This window comes from Acomys russatus, chromosome 11, assembly GCF_903995435.1.
Source record: "Acomys russatus chromosome 11, mAcoRus1.1, whole genome shotgun sequence".
Classification (NCBI taxonomy): Eukaryota; Metazoa; Chordata; class Mammalia; order Rodentia; family Muridae; genus Acomys; species Acomys russatus.
In genome coordinates, this window is record NC_067147.1 from 53510872 (window position 1) to 53531962 (window position 21091).

A 21091-nucleotide genomic window follows, 5' to 3' on the forward strand; every position below is an offset into this window, starting at 1 on the left:
TAGAGCCTTCTGACAAGTGAGATGCCAGCTTTCTCGCCAACCCTGACTTTTCCATGTAAGCCAGAGAAAGGAGGGGACAAAGATAGAAGACCTGCTGTGATCACACTGTGAACTTCGATATTGTGCACTGGAAAAAATCCTGTTTCTAGAGGTGTGGCTCAGTCCTAGCACACACCTTTAATCCAAGAAGTTTCTGTTTATTGTAAATAGGGGGTTGTGGTGTGGCTCAGCCCTAGCACACACATTTCATCCAAGAGCTTTGTTTAAACAGAATTAAAGTCAACGATAGGTCAAGAGGAGGAGCAAACAACCAGTTCACAGGGAGTGCACATGGGGGAAAAATACCATAGAGAGTGAGAGGAAGTCCAGAAGATGGTTAGAGAGATGCACAGGAAGTAGAAAGGGGGGGATACTAAGTTGGAGGGGTTTCTAAGACACTATGGAGAGAGAGAAGGGACTTTTTCCTTCTGGAATGACATCTGAGTAGGGTGGCCAGCTGGGTGCTTTCTCTGCCTCTCTGAGCTAGGAGGCTTTCACCCCAGCATCTAGCTCCTGAGTCTTTATTGGTAAAATCGAATGTTTGGGATTTTGTTTAAAAACAGCACTGCTAGGATCCCTGTATCACATATTTAGGCAGGAATTAATGACCCTGTCTTGTTAGTGGAAACCCATGTATCTGGTTCCCACTATCTGCAAGAATTTGGGACTGGTTTGGATGACACTGGACATAGCAGCAGAGTGCGTTGAGAGAGGCAAGGCATGGGAGAGGGGTGTGTGGAGACAGGGAGAGCCTCCAGGTGTTGAAGCTGTTTTGAAAGGACAGCTGACACAATCTCCATAGAACATGGCAACCTCAACAGAACAGTGGGCTCAGTCACCCACTAACCAGTGGGCACCTTGGGCTGGCCTATGTGTGCAGTCAGGGTGACTAAGGACTCGTTGTGTGAGACGCAGGATGCATCCAGGGCCGTATGGTCACTTCTTATGCAGGAGAAATCTTCAAGAAAGAGGTAGGAGGCTCATATGGATAAAACACAAGGGCTAAAAGATTCAGGGGGCTCAGATTCCGGCAGAAATGGCTTGGGATTGGTCAGCAGTTGGTGTGGCAGCCACCGTTGACTTAGTGCACCTGTGGGGACATCCCGCACTGTGTCTCAGTTTCTCAGCCTGGAGTCAATCTAACTCTATGAGGGCAGAGGTTCCCACTGGGCTCCAACAAGGATCTGTGACAACTAGGCCCAGTAGACCCATAGTCCTTCCTGCCTGGGGTCCCTGGTGACCACAGTAAGCATCTGGGACATGTGGGGTAAAGAGCCACAAGTATGTGTCAGGGACCTGGACCATCAAGTCCCAGCTGGATCTGGGATGCAGATCTGGAGTGACCAAAGGGGTCTGGCTATAGGGAAGGGAGTCTGCAGACAATAATTTCCCTGCGTTTTCCATGCTCAGGCTCCTTGCCCTGCCCTGATCTAGCCTTTGGTCCCCCTCTCAGCTCCTGGACATAGGGAGAAGGGATATGATCAGCTCTTCCAGGTGGTCACATGTTACAAAGCCAGTTTGGTGTCTGAATGGGGATAGGGTGGCTAAGGCCAGCAGCCCCTCTGGGGGTTCTCTATGTGTCTCTTTCTGGCTCTTTCCCCTCTTTTCTCTCTCAACCTTCCCTCCATCAGCAGAGAGGGTCTAGTGCAGTGGCTCTCAGCCTTCCTAATGCTGCTGTGACCCGTTAATATGGTTCCTCAGGTCACGATGACCCCCAAACATAAAATTATCTCATTGCTATTCCACAACTGTAATTTTGCTACTGTTATAAATCATAATGTAAATATCTGAGTTTTCTGATGGACTTAGGTGACCCCTGTGAAATGGTTGTTTGACCTCCTCCAAAGGGGTCTTGACCCACAGGTTGAGAACCACTGGTCTAGTGTTTCCCCCGCCCACTCCCATGGTAGGCTCTTAAGGCTGTGTGTGGCATACTCCATTGAGAACGTCTCCACTCCCTCCCCACACACCATTGCTTCCCAGGCCAGCCATTCTACTTCCTCTCCTTGAAGTTCCTCAAGAGTGGAGAACAAGGCAGCGAGCACTACAATGGCTGGATTCTCTCAGTGCCACTCGGCCAGACCTGATTCTGTAGTCCCTACTCTACAGGAGCCAGTGCCACAGTAGACTCCCACCTCATTCTGAGTAACTATCAACCTACCCAGGCATCTTCTTCAGCTTCTGGACTTTTGGGGAGTGATTTTAGAACCAGAACTAGTACACATTTTTCTATTTGGTCTTCATCTGGTTAGATCTCATTTAATCTGGTTGGAGCTGGAGCTGGTTTAATCTGTTTTTTTTTTTTTTTTTTTACATTTTAATACATTTTTTAAAATTAATTAATTCTTGTTACATCTCAATGTTGGTTTAATCTGTTTGAACATAAATTCATCTGGTATAATATGATTGGACCTAGGTGGTTCTAGTATAGTTTGCTAGGATCAGTGTTGGTCTGTTATTATCTAGTTTGGTCTAGTTTAATATGGTTGGATCTGATTTGATCTGGTTGGGTATGGTTTGGATTTGTGTAATCTGTTTGGGGTAGGCATATTCTGGTTGGGTCTAGTTTGTTCCAGTTTAATCTGGTTAGCTCTGATTTGTTCCAATTTAATCTGGTTGGATGTGATTTAGTCTGATTCAATCTGACTAAATGCAATTTGGTTTAGTATACCTAGTTGGATCTGATTTATATCTGGCTTATATTGTTTGGGTCAGGTTATTGTGTCGGATCTCATTGGATATGGTCTAATCAGGTTGGATTTGGTCAGGTCTGGTGTAATTTCATTGCATATCATTTGGTCTGGTTTATTCTAATTGGATCTGACTTAATTTGGTTGAACATTGTTGGAACTAGGATACTATGTTTGGAACTAGTCGGGTCCAGAGTTATCTGTTTGGACAAGTCATCAAGCCCTGCTTTCTCTTGATTCTGCATGGCAGGGTGAGGTGTTCTTCATCATTACAGCTCCCTGGTGTCAAAAGGCCTTGGTAGCCATGTTCTTCCTCTCGGAAACAGATGTGTACTATCCATGGGCCAGGGCAGCTTCTCCTCTGCCCCGTGGTATGTCTGGCATTGGCTTTTCTTTCCAAGTGCATTGGGTAGTGGGAAGGCGGGGTAGATAAAGGAAAGAGCACCAGAGGAAAGTGGAAATCTTTATTAGCAGAGATAGCTGGCTTGGACCAGGTTAAGGGGAGCATGGGGAAACCATGACAAAACTAACTAAAGTGGGGGGAGGGTCTTCAAAAAAGAGGACAGTCACTATTTTGAGGGAAAAGTGCTCTGGGTTGGTTCTGGCAGAAGAGTTGAATGCAAACTGTGCAGGGGAAGCCCTTGCAGATAGCACCTTTGCTCTTAGGGTACAAGGACAGGAGCAGGAGCCAGCATTTTCTGCTGCTCACACCGAGCCACTAAGGGCCAGGACCAAGCGACCACATAGGTCACTGACAAGCACCTGACGAAGAGGAATGGTCTCCTCCAAGTTTGTGTTTGAAAATCTTGCTTTCAATCTTCTAAAAGCTGTAACGCAGCAAACTGAGCTCGTGAGACGGTTTGCTTCACTCTGAATGTAGAATACTCGACACAGACAGAAACTGCAGGGGCGGTGTAAAGACACCAGGAATGGGTTAGGGGCAGAGAGGAGGAAGATGAAATGGCCGGGTGCAGCCCAGACGCAGAGGGAGGTCAGTAAGATGGCCACCATGAGGAACAAATCAAAGGTGGATATAGATAGGAGCTCGGGTGAGCCCCGGAGGACATAATACAAAGCCAACAGTGTGCATTGCTTTCCCTTTAAGACAGGTGAGTTGACTAGTTTGGTCAGGAACATTTGGGTCACATTTCCTATCCCTGTTTGGTCACTGGTGGGAAGGGCAGGAAGGCCTTCTGAAGTGTGTCCCCACGCACACAGCCATGTGTGTGGCCCTCTTAGCCCAGTGCCACCTTCCTGGAGACTGTCTGGTAGAGTACACCACGAAGCAGGGCCTGGTAGTTTGGTACACGGAATAAGTGGCGCTCCCCAAAGGCCACGTCATACTCTGCCGTCTTGCCTGTAACGAGCACCCGGATGTGGGCCTCATTCACCTGGGGTCCCACCACCACCACAAAGATCTCAATGCCCGCGCGCTGGGCCTCCTGCACAGCTTTCTCAATGGCCTCCGCTGTGGCCCCCTGTGAGTTGCCATCTGAAAACAACAGCACCCTCTTCTTGGTGGCACCAGATGAGGCTTCCCGGTAGAAGCGAGTTACATAGCTCAGGGCATCGTTGACGTCTGTGGCATCGTTGATGAACTCCATGCTGTCCACAGAGCTGGCCAGCACGGTGTAGTTCTGCAAGAACTGAAGCGCTGCCCGCCCCGGCTGCTGCTGGCCTAGGCCACTATACTGTACCACAGCTACCCGCACATCCTGGGAGGGGTCCTCCCTGCCTGCTGACAGGAATCGCTCGGCTAGGCGCTTGGCGAAGACCTTGGTGCTTTCGAAGTTGTGGCTGCCAACGCTGGCTGAGCCATCTAGCAGGATGGTGATGTCAGCCGGGGAGGAGAATGTGACTGTGGGGCAGAGATGGTGGCCTCAGACTGGGTGGACTGAGGAGGACTGCCTAGAGGGTACCCTGATCTTCAGAGCTGCCAAGCCCGAGAGCCCAGAGCCCTGTGGAGCCCTCAATAGGGCCAGCCTTCCCCACCCGGTCCCACCCCATCCTTGCACTCACTTGGACAGGTATAATCCGGACATTTCTTATCTATAAAGAAAAATCACATGAATGTGAGCGCCATGCCTCCATGACCCTGTGCACCACACCCACTGTGGCTCTGCCTTGGCCCTTTGCCTACTCAGTACCTAACTATGACAGACAGACAGTATTCTAGCACCATTTCCTGGTCCTGGCTCCAAATTGCTGAAAGGCAGCCTAGGACCTTGGTTTCCTCGTAAAAAGGGGAAACTGAGGCTTAGGGGAGGAGAGATGGTTTAAAGGCCAGGTGCTGTACCATGCTGCTGACCAACCGCCTATCATCAATCTGGTGCAAACTGTATCCCTTGACCAAGGGACACACAACACAGAGTCAGACCAATCATGAGGCTGACATACAGTGTGCCCATGCTGTTGGGGGTGGGGCCTTGGCCCAGGCATGTGATGTGCAAACACCTGCCCTCATATTGCTCTGCTGGGCCAGGGGCCGCCCTGGACGGTGCCACACAGCCAGGTCACAGGGGACATACCGTCGACGACCCAGCCCATTGGCGCCCAGCACCCACCTATGCAGATCTGTGCTGTGATGTTCTTCAGAAAACCATCTTCAAGAAGTTCTGCATAGTTCTCCTTCACCAGGGAGATGCCTGGCCGGCCTTGCGGCAATAGGCCTTGGCAGGAAATGACGTTGAGCTGGTCAGAGCCGGCAACGAAGCCAAACACATCCTTGATGCCCACAGAAACTACCTGCAGAGGGCGGAGTTGCATGGATTAGCTGATCTTGTACCTCTTTTCTCTTCCCCTTCCTTCCCCGCCCGCCCACCCCCCAACATCCCTGAGAACGGAATGTTTATCCTGCTGCCCACCTGAATGTCTGCGCCACAGAGCACATTGAGGGGTGTCGTGTCCCGTTGGGTGTCAGAGCGTCCGTCTGTAATGACCAGAGCGATTCGGTTGTTCTGTGTGGGCGGAAGCAGCCGGTCGCGGGTGTACTGCAGTGCTTCTCCTGTGAACGTGCCCCCAGCCATCCACTGGAGCTTCTTGACGGCTCTGCACAAGAAGACGGGACAAGCCGGGCTCAAAGACATGATCAGGGTCCCGGTTGGCTCAGGCAGGCCCACTATAGGGCCAGGGATGGGGCAGTGATCTTGGGGAATCCTCTCACTCTTTGAAGTCCTGGGCGTTGCGGATGTTGAGGCTCCGCATGTCCACGTGCTCTTGCATCTGGTTGTGGCTGTACTGTACCACACCCGCATGTGACTGGCCTGGCTCAAACTGTAGGAATGACATCATCAGGTCTGGAGTCCAGCAGCCCTATGTTCTAGGGTCCCAGCCTTCGAACTGCCTCTCCCTCTGAGGCCCGAGGCCCCTGCATGCTCAGTCACACAGCGTTCTCCATAACTTACTCACTTACTCCCCCAGGCCCACAGAGGTTCATAGCCCTACAATGTTCTTTCTTTAAAGATGAGCGCTGGACCCACCCACAATATTCTCTGTGCCACATGGTGGAAGTACACACACACACACACTCACACACACACACATACACCATACATAAAACAATGTATACAGTGACAAACCTAGAAGCTGCAGTAGAAAGGCTCAGCTCTCTGTTGGCCCTACCTGTTGGCTTGTACTCACCTTGACCAGCTCATCCCTGCTCAGCCGGTCAATGACTTTGATGATAAAGTCCTTAGCAATCTCAAAGTTCTGTAGGCCAATGCTCTCAGAGCTGTCCAGCACGAAGAGGATGTCAATGGGGCCACACGTGCACTCTAGGAGGTGGGACGGGCTGGCTCTTAGTGCCCTTCTCCAGGCTTCCCTCAGTACGTCAAGGTTCCGTCCCACACTGTGCCTTATGAATCTTCTCTCGTGTCTCCTTGGGAGCTAAGCTTGTCAGGTTGGCCTTCTTTGACTAGACCCAAGTGTTGCTACCCACGCCCTTTCACCCTAGCTCTAATCCTGTGGAGGAGTGGATAAGACAGGCCTGGAAGTCAGCTTCCTGTTGCAGCCTATTGATGGTTACTTGAAATGTGAGGGAGAAAGGACAGGGAACAGTGGTGTCCTGGGCCTGCATCACCCCAGGGTACTGCTCACTGGGAAGGCAGATGGGTGTAGAACAAGGTGGATGCGTGCATGGCGGCTACATTGCTGTCCCACTGCAGAGTCAAACTAGGTCTACTTAACACTGCACAGGAACTCCCAGGAGCAAAGAGGCGCCACTCACCGCAGCAGGCTGAGGAGAGAGGAAAAAAGACACTAAACAGAACAGCTCCAGATTACAAGGTGGCCCATCCTGCTCTGCCTAGCTTCACCTAGCTCTGGCTAGGCCCTCGGCATGTCAGGCTCCCTGGAGCCCATCCTGGTTCTCCCATGTGCTGATCTCAGTAGAGCCTAGGCCCCGCCTACCTATACCTCCCATCCTCTGAGACCCTTCCAGAACAGAACGCTGGGCCCTGTGGCTGGCAGGGACTTGCTGGCTCATTAAGAAAGTCACACTAGGATCCAGATACTCACAGCACATCTTCATGATAATGTCCAAGATCTCGCACTCCTGGGGAGAGAGATGGGGGGTGTTAATATGGCTCGGGCTGAGGCCATTCCTGGTAGGCCCTGGGAACCCCTGGTGGGGTGGATCTATCCAGGAACTTCTCACAGCCTAGAGTGTTCCTGGATTTACCCCCTGAGAACATAAGTTATGATGCAGCTACTAACGCATAGCTGCCACGTGTCCCCCCATTGGCCGTATGTCTCCCACAGCTGTTGCAAGTCCCCTGTAGTTTATCACATGTCTCAATTGCAGTCATGTGCGCCTGTGACCTGAGGGCAAGGCTTCAAGCCTCGGCCCCCAGCTTCTCCCAGCTGTGAACAGTTCTCACTAATGCCTCTATCAAAATCCATGGCCGTAGTGGTCAGCCCGCGAGATCTCATTTACAGGCAGCTTACTTACATCTGGCCCAGGTGGTCCCACATGTCCTGGAGGTCCCTGTCAGAGAAAGAACAAACCAAAACTCTAAAAATGGAGAGTTAGTGTCCAGGAATTCCTAAACTCTATGTCCTCTGGGGATCTCAGTGTCCCCAGCTGCCCTTTGGGCAAGCCTGGTCCCTTGAGTCTTTTGGCTCCAGCCTCTAACTATATAGGATTCTGCCTCACCTCGACCCTCAACTCCCAAAGCTGCAACACCTACCTGAGGGCCTTCTGGGCCTCGGTACCCCTTTGCCCCTTTGACCCCACGGGGTGAGTCATCGTTGTTCTGAAAGGAAATGGCAGAAGCGGGGTGGTCAGCAGGAACAACCATGTGTACCAGCTGCCCTCACTCTAGCCCAGCTGCTCTGGTTCCTCAGAGTACATCTCCAGCCTGCCCTGCCCCACAGTCCGAGGGAGCAGCAAAGCCTGCAGGATTCACACTTTTGAAAGGCTCTGCCCCTCACCTCACCCTACTTACATCCTCTCCTGGGTCTCCAGCTTCACCCTCATCCCCCTTGAGACCAGGGTAGCCTTTTGTGCCCTGCAGAAGACAAAGCACAGGTTAGTGGGATCTTGGGAATAAAGAAGACAAAGAAAGTGGATGTGGCATGGCAGGAGCATCCCTCAAGTCATTGATGTTGCCCCAAAGTCATATATAAGTGCCTACGCATGCTGCCTGATGTCATGCGCTCACAGTGTGCCGATGACTGTGCAGGCCCAGGCAGGCACACACATACAGTGTGCACGTGCATTTATGGCCCGACAGGAGGTATGGTAGGGATACTCACATTTATCCCAGGGGGCCCTCTGTTGCCTGGATACCCCTGTGAAGGAAGATAGGATGGTTATACCAGGGTCCAGTGAGAAGGACAGCCAAGTGAGAACCACAGGTGGATGAGTCTGGGGGCCAGCAGAGGCCCAGGTCGAAATGCCTGGACTAACTGATGGCTCTGGTTTATCCCAGCCATCCAGGTGCCCAGGCAGGCGGAGGGAGACCAAGGTGGACTTGGTGGGCATGTAGGAAAGCCTCTGACACTCACAGGGAAGCCAGGGAACCCTTCTGTGCCATTTCCTGGTGGACCATCTTCACCCTGAGAGGAGATAGAGTTGTTGCCACTTATGCAAGATGATGGCTAGATGGTTGGATGCAGCTGTGTTCCCAGAGTTCCGTCTTTCAGCCAGGGAGCAGCCTGCTTCCCAGGTCTGCCCTGCTCTGCTCTGCACTTTTAAGCAAGGCGGTCTTGGCAGAGGTATCCTCACCCTTGAGAGCTGACTGTGGATGCCACCCCCCGCCCCTGCAACATCTCTCCTGGGGGCCAGGTAAAGCAAATCCCAGGTGCCAGTCTCTGATGACCAGCGGTTGCCCAGCAGAGCTGTTCTTTCAAATACTCACCCTTTCACCCATCAGTCCTGGATCTCCAGGGGGCCCAGCAGGTCCTGGGGCTCCTCTGAGACCCTAAAGGAGAGAAATAACCAGGATATAGATAATATGGGTTTGGGCCATACCATCCTCCCTGGGACCCTCCTAGGGTGAGAGAGAGAAGACCAAGTGCTAAGAAATGGAGTGGGAGTATGGGAGATACTATAGGACTTGGGTAGTTTTAGAGTGACACTCAGGGATGGCCTCCTAGGGGCATAGCATCACTGAGTGGACACGTTCTTACCTCAGGGCCTGGAGGACCCTCATCACCCCGGTATCCTTTAGGTCCAATGGGGCCAGGCTCACCCTGCGAGATTAAGAACCATGAGAGCTCAGATCACCATCGCCAGGCCACATGTTTTCCTTCCCTGAGAACTGAGAGTCCCAGACCATGGGCTCCACCACTGTCATCTAGGGCCTTGGGCACAGGCACAGAAGACCCTCAGAGTCTCATGTCTGGTGAGGCCAGTGGCCAGCCTGGGGTATGGTCAGGCTGGGGTCCCTGCATGTCTCTCTAAGACCCACGCTGGAGCCTTCACGTTAGGTCCCAGAGTATGTGGGTGCCCTTCTTTTGTCCATGGGATCTTAATGACTGTCCTGGCTTGGCAGGGACCTCTACCCCTGGTGGGACTTCCACATGAAGTGGATTGTCTCAGTAAGTCTTCTGCCCCTTCCTGACCAGACAACCACGTGGACACGAAAAGGACAACTCCAGACTCCGGCTATGTCTGTCCCTGAGATGTAGAACTTATCTGCCTAGTTCCTTCCTGATAGCTCTGGAGGTCATATCTGCTCTGGTGACCTGAAGACCCCAGTGTCTCTGGGCTGAGCCTAGTTATATGAGCCCTGGATCCCTGAACATTGGGCTCTGGAAGTTCTTACTTCCAGATTGTAGCACTCTTTGTATGTTAATTCTCCCAAACTCACCTCTGGCCAATCTTATTCCCGTGTCTCCCAAGGGTTCAAAGATCCCATCTCCATGCACCCCACAGCCTAGGGACTCACTTCTCTTCTCATCCCCGTAGTCTCCTTTCCAGAATGGCTCAAGGGCAGAGGTCTAAGGTCACAGTATGGAGTCTACACGTGTCCGTGTCCCACTGCCTCTAGTACATCCCTTGACCTCATGCTGGGCACTCACGCACATACATAAACAGCTAAACTCAGGCTCTTAGCACAGACACCATGTGTCTGCAGGAACACCGATCTGTCGGAGCCCCACTCCCACCCCACCCCCACCATGCTGAGCCACTGGGAGCTTTTCTTCCTGAAGATCCAAGTGAGCCTACAAGTTGTGAGGCATCATGGTCCCCTGCGACATATTAGGCTTCCTACCGCATCTCCGGGGATGCCAATGGGGCCTTCTCTTCCTTGATCACCTTGTGGTCCAGCTTCACCCTGGGGGGAAATGAGCATGTGAGTGTAGAGGCAGAGGCCACATGACCACCAGCAGTATGCTTCGGGAGGAGCCAGCTATCTTGGTGGCCAGCCACTGAGGCACCCTGGTGAGGGGTCGAAAGGGTCTACTGAACTCCAAACTGGAGACCAATGGTGGCCTTACCTTCAGCTTCTCCTCCAGATGAGCGCATCAATGAGCAAGCTTTTTGACGGGCTTTGGATTGATTCCCTACCTTGTATGTCCAGATCTCTGGTAGTTTCAGCCCCACCCCCACTCCCCCATAGGAAGCAGGAGGGCTGAGGCGCAGACACCAATGAGGGAGCATGGCTGGCCCTATGGATCTATGCTCTGGTCACAGTGTTCCCCCTAGACAGCCTCAGGCATGACTCACCGGGTCTCCCCTTGGGCCCCTCACACCAGGGGTCCCCCGAGGTCCTCTTTCACCAGGGCCGCCCTGTGAGGAGAGAAATGGACACAAGGCTGCCTGTAATCCACTGGTGAACGCTTGAGGGCTAGGCCTGGTGGTCTCCACGTGTGTTGTCATGCCAGATCATCCCAGAGGTGGGCCTCTGTGTCCCTCAGGCCGTCTGCTTCCACAGACACCCAAGTGACCTGAAGCCCAGCACATCAGGTGAAATCTAGAAATCTAGAATGCTTCCTGCCTAGCCAAGGCACACAGACAAAAGCACTAAGGACCAACTGGGGCAGGTCCAGGCCAGGCTGCACAGGCCTTCGCTGTCAATGGCAAGGACAGTAGCACAGTACCATTCTACTGACTTACCCTATCTCCAGGGGCACCATCGGGGCCAGCATTCCCCTGAGACAAAGAGGAAGAGGACAAATTCGTTTGTGCTTGCACTCAGCCTGCAAGTGGGGACAGAGGCTGAGAAAAGGCTGGGGGGTGCTCACCTCATCACCAGCTTCTCCTTTCTCTCCGGGGGGACCAGGCTCTCCTGGATCACCCTGGGGGAGGACAAGTTAAAAATGACCACCAGCCCCAGTGTTCACACGCAGCTCATCCCATCCCACCTCATGTCACCTCATCTTACCTCATCTCCAGGTGGCCCTGAGCTCCCTGGTCTCCCAGCCTCACCATTTGCTCCAGCTTCACCCTGGGGGAAGACCGGAGAGGTCATGGATGCTCCTCCCAGGGGTCCAGGCAGTAGAAGCCACATCACCGCCTAGTGACTATACTCTGTTACCCAAACCTCAGACCACCCTAAGCAACTTGGGAAGAGCGCTGACATCCCAGGATCCTCCAATTTACCCTCAGCTGTAGCTCAGCCTTGATCACCTCAGCCTCAACTCTCCTCAGGGCCAGACCTGAGGAGAGTTGGATGGTGAATGGCTAACTTGGGTTTGCCAGTCAAGGCTTCATGGCTGTTCTGTTCCAAACCACGTTTGTTATTCATACTGTGAGTCTCAGGAGGAATGCTTGACCCAGGACTTAGTAGATGCCAAAGTCTCCGTTCTCTGTGGCTTCCTGTCACCTACCTTTTCTCCTTTCAGCCCAAAGGCACCAGCATCACCCTTGGGACCTGGTGGTCCTTGAATGCCCTGGTGGGAAGATGGAAATACAAGTCACAGCTAGCCAAGATCCCTGTGGGCCCCAGACAAGCAGCCATCCTCAGTGTGAGCAAACGGATCGAATGATTCCACACACGGCTCAGCCATTGGGAGGAGACAGCAGAGCAAGGGTTGGACCAAGTTCCCAAGACTCCAAGCATGGGCGGTAAACGAAGTGACTCACATCGAATCCTGGTGAGCCCTTGCAGCCTGGTAGTCCTGGGTACCCCGTCTCCCCCTGTGAGTAGAAGGAAAAGTCAAGATTGGAATAGTTAAGTGGAGACTAGTGTTCAGTCCATCTGAGCCTCCCTCCCCAGGAAAGTCAGGAGCCCTGTTAAATTGAGTGGATCACTTGGTGTTTACTAGGACCTGGGGCAGGAAACATCACCTGGCTCACAATTCCAAGTTTCCCAAGAAGGCCTACCATGGGAACTGCACCTGCACACTTGGGACAGCCCCTGGCTTTGTCTACCTCATGTGCTTGATAGGGTACCCCAACTTCCAAGCCCTCCTGCCCCATGGGTACCTTCATGCCATCTACTCCGTCAATGCCGCGCCTGCCTTTCTCACCCTGGGAGACACAGAGACAAAAGAAGGTTAAACGGAGGCCAAATGCCACTAGCACTGGCCCACGGACAGCGTTTGTGTCCTTGACCCATTTATACTCACCTTGTAGCCTTTAGGTCCCCTGGAGCCCTGTGGAAACAGGAAGAAGATGGTGAGAGGTAGCCCCCTAGTTGGACCAGAGGGCATCCCCTACTGTACTTTCCTTCTCCCACTAGGGGAGCGTGAGGAACGGACAGTATGGCGGACCCGCCGTGATTGCAACACCATCCCATCAACCCAAGAGGGAAGGGAAGGGAAGATGGGGGGGGCCCACAGGACAGAATGGAAAGAGGGCAGAGCCTGTTTTCTGAGGGTCTCCAGGAGCTGTCCACTGAGGCAAAGTGACATTTTCCAGCTCCAGTCCTCTCTGGTCCATGTGGCTTGAGGTGGCCGCAGAACTCAGAGGACCTTTCTCTGAAGACCAGCCACATTTCCCCCAGAGGCGAAGAGGGGGCCATGATGGTCTATTTCCCATGATCCCCTCTGACAGAAACACTAGCTGTCTCCCTGTACCCAGGGGGACACACTCTGGAGCTGGCCTTTACTCACCTTCTCTCCACGGCTCCCTTTTTCTCCCTATGAAGCAAACAGAAAATGAAGGGACACATTATCATTAAATAGGGCAGTTTGTACCTTGCTGCCAAACCCTGATCCATTCCACCCAAGAGAGGCCACTGGGCATTAGGGACACATACCTTCATACCCTGGTACCCGACTGGTCCAAGATCCCCAGGCCGCCCCTGAAACATAACAGAGAGAGTCAAACATCCCTGGATAGCACTGGATGGCCCTGTTCAGCCCACCTCACCCCTCACTGCAGCTAGAAGGACCCTCATAGAATCCTTGAGTGACCTGCTGTGAGGTCCCATGAAGGATCTTCAAGATCTCATGGCAAGCTCTAGGAGGGAACCCAGGACACCCAGGAGGGAGGAGAGGGTGGCCACACTTCCCCAGAGGAGAGGGGAGGGGAGCCAGAAGACCCTGAGGAAGGCCAGAAGGGAGGGAGAACTTCCGGGAGACTGATGATGGCCCAAAAGCAGAGGTCCTGGGACTTGTTTAGCCTGACCTCTGGGGCACTTCTCTTTCAACAAAAGGTAGTCTGCATGAACTCTGTGCTCAGGGCTGTTGTTCTGGAAGTTTCTATAGCCCAGGTCCCCAGGCTTGTGCAGACAGTATGAATACTCACAGGGTCTCCAGCTTCTCCCTTCTCTCCAGGAAGACCCGGCTTTCCTCGTTCTCCCTGGAAAGCAGAGGAGATTCTGGCTTAGGGGAGGCCAGGATAGGAACCACACCCATCTGTTCTGGAGAGCTGGGCAAGATGCCTTGTGCATATAAAGGATCTTCAGAGCGGTTCCATCCAGGCTCCAGAGTCCTTCTGGCCATGGTTTTGGACCTGCCTGGGTTCTGAGAGTCTTACCCAGGGTCCTCACGCTGTGTCACTCTGGATGGACTTGAGCCTAAGAGTTGTGCCTCTGCCTGCAGGTGCTCGAGGCTAGGATGGGGCTGAGCTCCAGGCCCAGAAGAACAGAGAGACACAGCGGGGAAGCTCCCTGGTGGGCCATAGCTCTTCTCTGTGGAGGATGACCATGGGGCAGGAGAGCCACCCTAGACCTGACCTTCTTCAGAAACCCACCCTGAGCCTCTCCCACAGTGTTCACATTTGTCCCACATGAGTCACACTAGGACTTGGACCCCCAATTCCATTCTTAACTCCACCAGAAGAGTCAAGCTGATGCCAAACTGACACTTGAGCCTGCAGGTGACCTTCTGGGTCACAAGGAGGAGACCCCCGACACCCCAATCCCACGTTAAGCCCATGCCTGGACTGTCTCCCTGGACACAGGTGCCTGCCCAGCCAGTGTTGAGTGTAAAGGTACCCAAGGAGATGGGTACAGAGTTATGGCTTCCAGTGGCTCTGTCCCAATATGAGCAAGGCAATTCCAGCCACTCACCTCATACCCGGGGTCACCTTGTGGCCCTGGAGGTCCTCTGGCAGCCTGCAAAAAAAACCAAGAGAGGCCCTATTTCTTCCCAGACCCTAGACAAAGGTCAAGGGGCCAGCAGGGAAGGTGGGCCACACTTACCTGGCACTCAAAGGAGCAACACTGTGGAAGAATGGGATAGAATAAGAGATCAGTGAGAGTCCAAAAGCAGGGGATGGATGCCCCAACAAGGACAGGGAAGGGCCCTGGGACACACACCCCAACAGGGAGCACACTGCCAGACCAAGGACCTGTGTGAGACCACATGGCTCAGGGGAAAGCACTTACCACTTGCTCCACATTATTTTTCTGAAATGAAAATGGAAGCGTGAGTTACTCTTTCCTCTGGGTGCAGACCTCCCTTGTCCCCCTCCCCCAAAGACGTCAGCGCTCACAATCATGTCCACAATGGTGTCAATGGTCTGGGTGATGACCTCTTCTGCATCGCGGCTTTGACCCCAGTCAGCTGCCGTGAAGTTGCGCCGGTACGTGTGGTCTGTGGCAATGATGCTTAGACGTGGCTCCTAGGAGCAGGCAGCAGGGGAGAATGAACCACCTTGGCAAGGCCAGGCCCCACTGTGAACTGGGTGGTGGTCACAGAGGCAGCACAGGGATACCCAAGCTCCTCGGTGGGGCGGAGTCAGCCCGCTGAAGGACTAGGATTGTTGACTGGGGTGTCTCTACCCCAAGGATCACATCGGGGGCCCGGCAGATGGGAGGCCTTGAAACAGACTGTGTGTACCCGAACAGTAGCAGAAGAGAGGATGCCAGTGGCTATGGGGCCCAGATGGCAGGAGGCCAGAGGCCGTCCATTGGGTGTGTTGAGGGTAGGAAAGGAAGTGGAAATCTTACTAGATGGTCAGGAGTGATGGCCACAGAGAAGACTTTGATGCCCAGGTGTTTGGCCTCATTCACCGCATCTTCCAGGCCCCCACATGGCTCCTTGTAGCCCTCCAGAGGATGGCCATCGGTCACCACGATCAGGTATTTGTTCTCCTTCAAGTGGGAGCCCCTGAACAGGTGGGCGGCATGAGCTAGGGCCCAGAGCCTGGGAACCAGAGCCGAGAACCACCCCCTCCCGGGGCTGATGGCCAGAGGCCCAGGAGAAAGACTTGAGACAGCTCTGGAATGCTGTCCCCTGTCACCCAGGGATCAAGATTGACCACTGATCATAATTGTAAAGTGTCAAGTTGTGTGAGTTACCCAACGACAAAGATCACTTTGAGATGCACATTTTCAGGAAAGGCACTAGTCCTCAGTTTGTACCCTTTAATGGGCACCATCTCAAGGTGCCTTGGGTCCCAAACTTCTGAGAACAAGAGGGCCAGGGGTGATCCTGGGCTGCTGGAGTGGTCCTGTGGAAGTCAGTAGGTGTCAGAGGCAGGGCATACACAGACAACCTTTAATTGTTTCACCCTAAAAGGTGCAATCAGCTCCCCTGAGAAGAGGTCAGAGTGGGTCAGGAGCCCACACAGACATCAGGGCTTTCCCGCATACTGGGAGCCACGTCTCGTGAGTTCTAGAACATCTGCCTGTAGGTTTATTCTGTAGATTGCACGTGATGGACATGCTCTATAGTATTACTAAGTCATGCCCCCAATCCAGCCACTAGCCGTCTCACTTCACACAGTCACAGATGGCAGATAGGGCCTGGCCCATCCCATGCAACGTCACCACACATCAATGCTCATGTGGGTGGGGCCTAAACTGGCCTTGGAATGGGGCTCAGCCATGCAGTTTCACAATGTCGGAGTGTCTCAATGAAGCCACATAAAGGAGGAGTGGTGAGGGGCCAGGTGTCTCTCCCCTGTGCGGGCTGCACTGGGCAACTGATGCCACGAGAGGCTGGGTAGATATGCGTCCTGTGCCTATCCTACTGCCATGGGCCACCCTTTGGGGGAGTAGTGTCATAGCCACCCCTCACCCATCAACTCAACGCACGAGGCATTATGGGAAGGCATCTAGCCATAGGAGGGGAGGTCCTCAGACCCACACAGGATAGAAAATTATGGGAGGCCATTCTCTCTCATGGCTAAGGGGCTTCAGCTGGGTGGTTCGAGAGCTGCGTTGACCATAGCTGTGTTGCAGTAACCGGCCTCTCTCTCCATATCTCTCTTGGTCTCTCTCTTTGCTTTGTCTCTGCTGCCTCTCTCTCTCTGGGTGGTGACTGGGATTTTTGTTGACCAGTTGAGACAGTAAATACAGACACAGGGATAGGTGGAGATTGGGGTATGACCCTAGCAAGGTGAGTAGGTTTGTAGCTATAGGCACTTCGACTGCCCTGGGATAGTCTTTAGACCTCAGCCCAGTGCTTGAATGGGTAATGGGCAGCCTGGTGGAACTTCAGCTGGCCATGAAAACAGGTAGGGAGGCCCCGTAGCACACAGGTTGAGAAAGCCTGTGGGTAGAGCCACCTGAGACTGACCTGACAGATAGGGTTAGTCAGGATGGGCCCAGATGTGGCCATTGTGAATGTCCCTGCGCAACTCACCCTATGAGCAGCTCCTCTAGACCCTTCTTAATGGCGCAGTCGGTGTAGGTGCCTTTGCCAAAGTACTTGACCTCATCCACGTTAGCCTTGAGCTCATCGCGGCCACTGGGCATGCGTGTGAGCCCTCGGATGATCTCCACTTCGTCACTGTAGTGCAGGGCACCCGCATTCCAAACCAGGTTGCGGTCACACCGGTAGTACCTGTGAGCCATAGGTAGGATGAGAGGAGGGGAGGCCCAGAGAGACCCACCAAGGACAGGCTAAGCCTGACCTTCAAGACTTGCTGTCCCACTCAAGCGTGCTGTGTCCCGCAACTCACAGATAGGCAGGTGGCTCAGGGCCCAGTGACAGTCATTGCATTGGGGGCCACACAATGGACAAAGCAACCTCAGTCTCAATTGAGCTGTAAGCGTGACCCCAGCCGGGGGCCACAGACCCCTGCCCCCATGTGCTGTAGAGGGTCAGGTGAAGACAGAGGCGGGCATAGGCCAGTTCTAAATAGGACACGGGGATTACTGAAGTGGGTCCAAGATGCCTCCACCCTGCTCTGTAGCATCTTGTCCCATAGCTCTCCAAGGTCTGCTACGGTGGCCCATGTGGTTTTTCACAGGACAGAATGACCAAGGTGCCTATAGTGAAGCTAATAGAATTGTACTTCTCCCCCATCTCCTAGGTGGGCTCCGAGACATGGGATGCTGAGGAAAGGGACTGAGGGCACCCACAGCCTTCTGCATTGGGATCTCCTTTTTCCTTCCTGCAGCCCCAGACATGTTGACTAAGTTCAGTTTCCTTATCTTCAAAGTCACAGCCCTGGGGGTGGGGTGGGGGTGGGGTGGGGAGCTGGTTCACTCCAGTCTGTTGGAGGCCACTGTCTCAGTGGACAGCTGCCCGGGATGGGTAGTTAGCAGGCTTGAGGCCTATGTTGGCCGACTTCCTGTCATCGCACTGACTGACTGCTGTGCAGGGACCCTGCTAGGGAAGGAGGCTCTTTGTCTTACACCCTTCTCTGGGACCTGCCCTCCCAGCCACACCCTCTGCTCTCAGTGCCCCCATTGAGAAGACAATGAGAAGAGGAGTGAATGAAGCACCCTATGTCCCCCCCCCCCGACTCCCCTACTCCTAGCCCCTGTGTTGAAAACACTGGGAGATGTTTAGCCCAAGACTCAGGAGGAGTCTCTAATGCCCATGTGGACAGGTGGGGTCCAGCTGCATGCAGAACCCCAGGCATCATGCCTAGCTACATATCTGGCTGACTGCCCGCCCCCCACCCGCAACTCTGTTCTGTGTGGAGACACCCACATCTCTAGGCTCAGTACTGTCTCCTCAGTCCTCCCCGCTCTTCCATCTCACACTCACCCTGACCCTCTGAACTGCATAGAGATAGCAGCTCTAGGCAGCTTCTGCAGTGGGGGAGTTAAGGCTTGGCTCTACATGTGGCTTCCGCCCCCGCCCCCAGGCCCATGGAGCTACAGGACAGGCCAAGGCAAGCTCACTCTACCTGTCTCTCAGGTTATCGATGAAGCGCTTGGTGAATGACTTCACCTTGTCCACCAGGGCCCCGTAGGGTTTCAGCCTCAAGGCCACGCTTTCCGAGGTGTCCAGCACAAAGAATAGATCCACAGGGCAGTCTGAGTCAGGGAAGGTTCATAAGTGATATACCCTGAGCCCCCGCTGGGAGTACCAGGCCCCGTCACACATCCCCCTCCAGGCCAGTGGCTCTCTGAAGCACCATCCATCGTAACCAGCAGAGCTCTGGGCAGATGGCCCACTCAGTCCAGAGCCCCTCACCTGCCTGGTAGGCAACACCCAGCAGCCTCTGCGTGAGAGCCAGGTCCCAGGGTGTCCTGTCCCTTGAACAGAGCCTCGCTCAGTTACGGTGGCTTTAGCCAGTTATAGAGGGTACAGTCTGCCTGTGAGAGAGCAGGACTATTGCTCGTTAGGGTCTCAGGTTCAACTCAAAGCCACCAGCCACGAGCTCATGCTGAGGTGGGAACGAAACGGTCACCCATGCCGGCTGCCAGGCAGAGGGAGAATGTCAGTTCTGGGACCTCGGCAGTCATTCACTCAGGACAGAAAATGGACCCGGAGTGATGGCAACGGGCTCTCCTCACTGGCAGGTCCCTCAGAAGTTTCCCACCCTGTCATCTCACTAGTGTGGTGAGACTTGAGGTAACGGGACTCGGGGGCCTTGTGGCTGGGAGCTGAGTATTCTAGCTGATAGGAACTGGGTGGAATGCAGGCTGAGACAAGGGACAAGCCCCCTTCTTGGTGGCTTTCCACATGACAAAGACAAAAAAAAAAAAAAAAAAAAAAAGGACAAGGGACAGTCCCCATCGGGCATTAAGCCTATCTACTTCTAGGCCTTAAGGCAGCTAAATACTGCAGTCAGGGAACACACAGCCAGTTCACTCACCTTGGAAGGCGATCACTTTGGAGCCCCGGATGTCCTCCTGTGCAGCCACCCAGCAGGCCTGTAGCAGCAGGGGCAGCAGAGCGTGGGCCAGCCTCATGTTTCTGGCTGGCCTGCGGATCACCATCAAATGCAGGCCAGGGTCAGGGTGGGCGCTGGTGATGGCAGAGTAAGAGGCTGTCTCTGTTTGCAGCAGTTAGAGCCCAGGGCTGGGGAGAGCCAGCGAGGGTGGAGGGAGGGAGGGAGGGAGGGAGGGAGGTGCAAAGAGGGGAGGGATCAGGAGAAGAGGGGGAGAGGAAGGGGAGGGCCCCAGAGCTGAGTGAGTCACAGCATCAGGGTCTCTGGAACCTTGGGGAGAAAAAGCCTCCCTCCTCTAGGGTACTCCTGGCCTGTGGGATTCCTGTCGCCACACACATCCCCCTGTGTGTGGGATGTTTGCTCGCTCACGGCTGCCTGTCCTGTGTAATGTAGAACAAAATATAGTGTGTGATCCCAAAAGAAGTTTCAGAAAATAGTTTTGGTTGTTTCACTCCAAATACCGCCTGTGGGACTGACCAGCCCAGTTTGCTGGTATGAGTGCTGGCTCCCACAAACACTGCTTCCTCAGGCGCTGGAGATTTTCGTGTCGCTGTCTCTTCAGTTTAGTTAAATATTTATTTGCAAATGATATTTTGATCTTTACTATGGGAAAATCAAGTTGTCAACAACTACCATATGGATGTGTTTGTGTAAGAGTTCTTGTTCTGTCTGTCTCTGTCTCTGTGTCTCTGTCTCTGTCTCTGTGTCTCTGACTCTGTGTCTCTGTCTCTGTCTGTGTCTCTGACTCTGTGTCTCTGTGTCTGTGTCTCTGTCTCTGTGTCTGTGTCTCTGACTCTGTGTCTCTGACTCTGTGTCTCTGTCTCTGACTCTGTGTCTCTGTGTCTCTGTGTCTCTGTCTCTCTCTGTCTCTGTGTCTCTGTCTGTCTCTGTCTGTCTGTCTGTCTATCAGTCTCTCTCCTCTCCTCTCTCTCTCTCTTTCTGTGTGTGTGTGTGTGTGTGTGTGTGTAGATAATGTTCCTGGGGGAGAGGGCTCCAGATGAAGCCAGGGCCATCACCCAGAGACGATTCCAGAAGAGTGGTGTACTTGCCTTAATACAAAACATTTGACTACAAATTTTAACATCATTAATAATAAAAGTTCTTTTAAAAATCCCCAGCAGTGACACTTAATCCCAGGACTCCATGAGATTGTGTCCTTTGTCCTCCTCATGCCAGCCCTACAGAATGTGTCGCCACGGTGGACTTATGGTCCTCTTGGCAGTAATATCATGGTTCAGGTTCAGGCCATGGCTTCATGCTGCGTGTATGGCCTCCTTGCATGGCCTCTGGAGCAGCCACAAGCTGGGCCTTATAGGGTGGTGACCCTTGTGTGCGGAAGTTAGGGGAAAGACTCAGGAACACAGAACAATAAAGACATCTCGTGCTTTTATATAACAAATATTAATGCCTTGATATACTAAATATCAACAAAGAGAGCCTATGCTGG

General features: G+C 53.4%; 1 protein-coding gene across 1 annotated transcript; it reads right to left on the reverse strand.

Annotated features, from left to right (window-relative positions):
- Window positions 1–3749: 3749 nt before the first annotated feature.
- On the reverse strand, window positions 3750–19803 carry Col6a1 (collagen type VI alpha 1 chain). The gene is made up of 35 exons (XM_051153275.1): window positions 19570–19803; window positions 18655–18784; window positions 17157–17357; window positions 15518–15677; window positions 15061–15189; window positions 14954–14974; window positions 14768–14788; window positions 14636–14680; window positions 13870–13923; window positions 13379–13423; window positions 13233–13259; window positions 12747–12773; window positions 12604–12648; window positions 12262–12315; window positions 12006–12068; window positions 11561–11623; window positions 11421–11474; window positions 11293–11328; window positions 10903–10965; window positions 10448–10510; window positions 9360–9422; window positions 9089–9151; window positions 8736–8786; window positions 8484–8519; window positions 8174–8236; window positions 7916–7981; window positions 7678–7713; window positions 7245–7281; window positions 6955–6963; window positions 6369–6502; window positions 5893–6002; window positions 5594–5777; window positions 5294–5474; window positions 4749–4778; window positions 3750–4587 (listed from the first exon to the last, which is right to left on the reverse strand). The coding sequence occupies exons 1-35, from the start codon at window positions 19691–19693 to the stop codon at window positions 3965–3967; spliced, it is 3111 nt and encodes a 1036-aa protein (XP_051009232.1). The 5' UTR covers window positions 19694–19803; the 3' UTR covers window positions 3750–3964.
- Between the last annotated feature and the right edge of the window lie 1288 nt (window positions 19804–21091).

Bases quoted from the DNA above. Each gene is read 5' to 3' on its own strand.
- Col6a1 (XM_051153275.1), bottom strand. From the start codon at position 19,693: ATGGTGATCCGCAGGCCAGCCAGAAACATGAGGCTGGCCCACGCTCTG. The intron at 12,649-12,746 runs GTGAGTATAAAT...TGTGTCTCCCAG, and splicing joins GGGGACCTAAAGGCTACAAG to GGTGAGAAAGGCAGGCGCGG. The intron at 5,475-5,593 runs GTGGGCAGCAGG...CGCCCTCTGCAG, and splicing joins TCTGTGGCGCAGACATTCAG to GTAGTTTCTGTGGGCATCAA.